Source organism: Triticum dicoccoides, chromosome 1B (assembly GCF_002162155.2).
Source record: "Triticum dicoccoides isolate Atlit2015 ecotype Zavitan chromosome 1B, WEW_v2.0, whole genome shotgun sequence".
NCBI lineage: Eukaryota > Viridiplantae > Streptophyta > Magnoliopsida > Poales > Poaceae > Triticum > Triticum dicoccoides.
Window position 1 is genome coordinate 128922485 of NC_041381.1, and position 4519 is coordinate 128927003.

Consider the following 4519-nt stretch of genomic DNA (forward strand, 5'->3'; position numbering starts at 1 on the left):
TTTGCTTTTGCATGTCATTCATCTTGCATTCGTAGTTGCGCACACTATGATGAGAGGAACAAAGTGGAACGTTCGTTGGAAAAAAGCAAATAATTTGAATCGCATGCATGCAGTTTATACAAGGCCCGGATGAATATGATCGATCAATGATACTTAAAGGCTGCGTAGGTCTGGACTATGGTAGAGATACCAGAGACAAAGGTGACCAAGGCCAGCAACTCGGCGAGCAAGGTGAAGTAGTGGCGTTCCACGTCGGCCCAGCTCTGGCTGAGCCGTCTCAGCTCCTCAAGCGTCACGCTTAGGTAGCTCGTTTCTAGCTTGGCGCCCGCCTCGCTCGCCACGCCCAGCATCCGGAACAGCTTGGCCACTTCATCCATGCTCTCGTTGCCGTGCTGCAACACCTTTGCCGCCGCCAGAAGACCCGCATCCTCCGCTGTCTGCACCAACTTGGCCATGAAGGCTGCGTACGGCGACACCTCCTGCTTGACCCGCCAAGACTGCTCGAACGCCATCAGGTTCAGCAACAGTGGCGCCGTCCGGGCCTCGAGCAACAGCTGCGGCAGCTGCAGCTGGCCATCCTCCGTTAGCTTCACGGCCAGAGGGACCGGGCCCATCAGCAAAGCGATGTCGGCGACTGGCGTGGTCCCCACTCTGCGGGACGCCTTCTTGAACTTCACCCGCATCCTCTTCAGGTCGCTTGCCGACGGCACGTCCTCCCACACACGCCTCCTGCGGCTCTCGGGGACAATCCGGTACAGCAGCGGCACCAGAACCATCGACGGTAGACGGCGCACCAGCCGCCATGCCGCCTGCGCCCATCCGGTGTCCTGGGTGGCGCTGGGCGGCGGCTCCCACCGGGTCCGCGCCGCGGTGACCATCTCGTGGAGCAGGTGCAGGACGTGGGAGACCCCCTCCGCCGGCGGCAGCTCCTCGCTCATGTCGCGGCCCTTCTCGCTGGCAAGGTAGTACAGCACGAGCTTCACGAGCAGCACCGGCGCGGGGTGGCCGGAAGCCTCGAACTCCGGCAGCTTGGTGCTGGCGATGAGATCAACGAGGAGGAAGAAGGGCATCTGGTTCTCGGCGAGGACGAGATCGACGGAGAGCTGCGCGGGGCCGAAGGGCGTGGCGTGCAGCGACGGCTCCTCGTGGCCCGTGGCGACGTTGATGAGGTGCTCGATAATGAAGCAGCCGTCGAGCACCATCATCTGGATGAACTCATCGGGGGGAATCTCTGCGACGTCGTCCTCCCCAGCGTACATTGCCCGGGCCTCCTTCTCGCGGGCGGCGACGACGAGGACGTACTCCTGGATGATGGTGAGGTGGTGCGCCGGGTCGGGGTGGCCCCGCGAGATGAGGCTGTTGAGGTACGCCACCTTGAGCCGCTCGGCGGGGCGGAGGCGCCGATCCTCACGGTTGTGGAGCGGGCCGATGGCGACGAACCCCGGCGTGTAATAGTTGGCGTTGTTGTCGCGGAGGTGGACGGGGACGCGGGACAGCCGGTGGCTGGTCGCCATGGACCGGTGCTGCTCCTCCGCCGCCATGCCCTCCTGCTTCCGCATCAGGCTGCGCGCCAGATATTCAACGTGCACCGTGATGTCGCCGCCGCCGCCACCACCGCCACGGCCACGGCCGCCGGGCATGCGAAAAGGCCGATCTCTAGGCATCCTGAACGATGGAACGGTGCACGCGCTGTGTCGCGATAGCCAAGAACTGCATGTCCGGCTACATATAGTGACAGAATGGAATCTAAGCCCAGAATGCCAGCTTGGACCTTGGAGACGATGATGGTGAGATGGACACGCAAGAATATAAATCTGAGAACACGATCCATCCATGTCCCAAGCTTGTTCCTCAAATGAATGTATCTAGCACTAATTTGATGCCAGATACATTCATTTGAGGAACAAGCTTTTTCGGACGAAGGAAGTACGTAGCTACCGTCAGCGATAAAGATGACAGAACATCAATGCCAATTCTTTGCTTTACTTAACTTGGTGCCAGATACATTCATTTGAGGGACAAATTTTTTTGGACGGATGAAGTAAGTAGCTACCGTCAGCGATAAAGATGACAGAACATCGGTGTCAATTCTTTGCTTTACTTGTACATGCAGACCATATGAGATTCAACTTTGTTATTCGAATTAGGCGTGTATGTGCAGACCATACATCCCAATTAGACCGTTCAGCTAGGGAAGAAGGCGGCCCAGCCCATGAAGCCCGCTATACAGCTCGTGCAGATCATGCAATCCATCTTCAATGTACGTAGTATAGCCCCATGTGAAGCAGGGGCAGCCCCATCGCTGAATAATACTCCCTCCATTCCACTCCATTCCACAATGTAGTGTGCCCGCGTTTCCCGAGATTCATGTTTGACCGTAAATTTAACCAACGAGACCAACTGCGGCGGGAACAAAAATTATACCGCTGAATTATATCAAAAATACGAATTCAGTGGCATAGGTTTTGCTCCCGCCACATTCGGTCTTGTTGGTTAAATTTACGGTCAAACTTAGATCTCGGAAAATGCGGGCGCACTACATTGTGGATTGGAGGGAGTAGTACATACTTGGGGAAACAGCAGATCAAACTTGGGGACATAGACCTTCTGGGCCACCGCTGCTGCCAAGCTCTCTGCGCCGTCTCGCGTTTGTGCATATGTCCAAGCATGGTTCCTTCAGGGCCTTGTCGGTGTCGATAGGTGGGGGTGGAACTCCAAAGTTGAACTACAACGAGCAACAATTGTTATTGGAGAGCGCTTCTTCGGTGGCACTTGATTTCAGAAAGGGATAAAAACGAGCATAGCTGTGAGCTTTTGCTTTAGCATAGCAAAATGTACATGATTCCTGAATTCCCTTTACCTGGCAGCTATAGTCTTCAAAATTTTGCTCCATATACAGATAGACACCCATGTGATCCTTGAAGAAGGTCTGAAAGATAGAAATCCGTTTTTAGTAAAAGCCGCTAAATAAACTTCTCTTTTAGGCGAAGGAAGTAGTTATTTTTTTCCGAAGCTCCAATGCGGGACTGAAACCTAACCATTCAAGGAGCATTTCTTGCTGGATCTGGTAGAATTTTGGGTGAGGAATTTTTTTTCAAGATCTATTCACAATTATGAAACATCGACGATGCTCAAGCAGGTTTCAGTAAGCAGCTTATACAATTCCCGTTTGCTAATTGATATCACATCCCTCTGGGTTTGGGAGATGTAAAGGTATTGCAGAAAAAAGACTGCAGAGGTACAAATCTGGAGATACAACGCATAGACACACCTGGGTTGGCAGTTTGCACGTGTTGATACAAATGCCAAGACATTTGCTCTCTTCCAAATATTTACACTTCTCAACAAACACCTGGCAATTTTCATAATGACATATTAACGATTCAAAAGTCTTCGTAAACAAAATGTAAATTGAAGACTGAACAGATCAATACCCCACTTGACAACGACTTCCCATTGGGCAGTGTCACAGAATTCACTGAACATGTTCCCATCAGCCATTGGCACGAAAGCGCTGTTGCTCTAGCTTCACGAGTCAAACGGATCGAAAATAAGAAAAAGAAGACCACTGATCACGCTAAGTTGTGATGTACAGAACCCTCTGCTCACGATCTATTGAACGAATTCAAGGATACATAGTACTTTCGTAGAGATTGGAATGGGGATTGGGAGAAGAGAGGTACATCTTGGGGAAGAAGGAAGAAGGGAGAGTCTGAGAGGGGATCGAGATCCAATTACAATTCGCTGCCTTCTCCGGCTCAGCTACTGGGTATTTACGCACCCTATTACATGGGTCCTCTTGCCCTATGAGATGGGCCAACGGCCCATACATTTGAGTCAACTTTCGGCCTGCCACTTAGTATCTGTCCCCTTCTTCTCCTGTCTGCTCCCTGATGCGCCGTTCGTCAGCAACAGAGCTCTAGTGCTGACAGTGCCGCCCTCTTGAGATTCAGCCTGACCCCAGGCTGGAGCAGTAGGGTAGCGAAGCTTGATTGTATCGTAATCCTCCCAGGTGGCTGCCTCGGCTGGAAGTCCTGTCCATTGTACCAAAACCTGCAACAATGCACTGTCACCTTTTTTGACTAATTTCCTATCCAAGATCATACCTGGCTGCACGTCCATACTGGAAAAATCAACTGGGGCAGGCACAGTGGAGAAGACTGGTGTATGATCTGGCACAAATTCTTTGAGTTGAGAGACGTGAAACACGGGGTGGATCTGGGCTGCTGCAGGTAGCTGAAGTTTGTAAGCAGCCGGTCCGATCTGTTCCAAAACTTCAAAAGGCCCATAGAACTTATATGCTAATTTTGCACATGGTCGGTTGACTACAGTGTGTTGAGCATATGGCTGGAGCTTCAAATACACCGAGTCTCCCACCGAAAACATCCTGGGTGATCTGTTCTGATCTGCATAGTGTTTCATCTTCGTTTGGGCTTTAAGTAAGTGCGCCTTCAGCAGAGATGTATGTGCCTGGTGTTCCTTAAGCCACTGTTCCACTTCAACATTATCAGAGGTAAGC

General features: G+C 52.1%; 1 protein-coding gene across 1 annotated transcript; it reads right to left on the bottom strand.

Annotated features, from left to right (window-relative positions):
• Nucleotides 1–130: 130 nt before the first annotated feature.
• On the bottom strand, nt 131–1640 carry LOC119323187. The gene has a single exon (XM_037596777.1). The coding sequence runs from the start codon at nt 1638–1640 to the stop codon at nt 144–146; it is 1497 nt and encodes a 498-aa protein (XP_037452674.1). The 3' UTR covers nt 131–143.
• Nucleotides 1641–4519: the final 2879 nt, after the last annotated feature.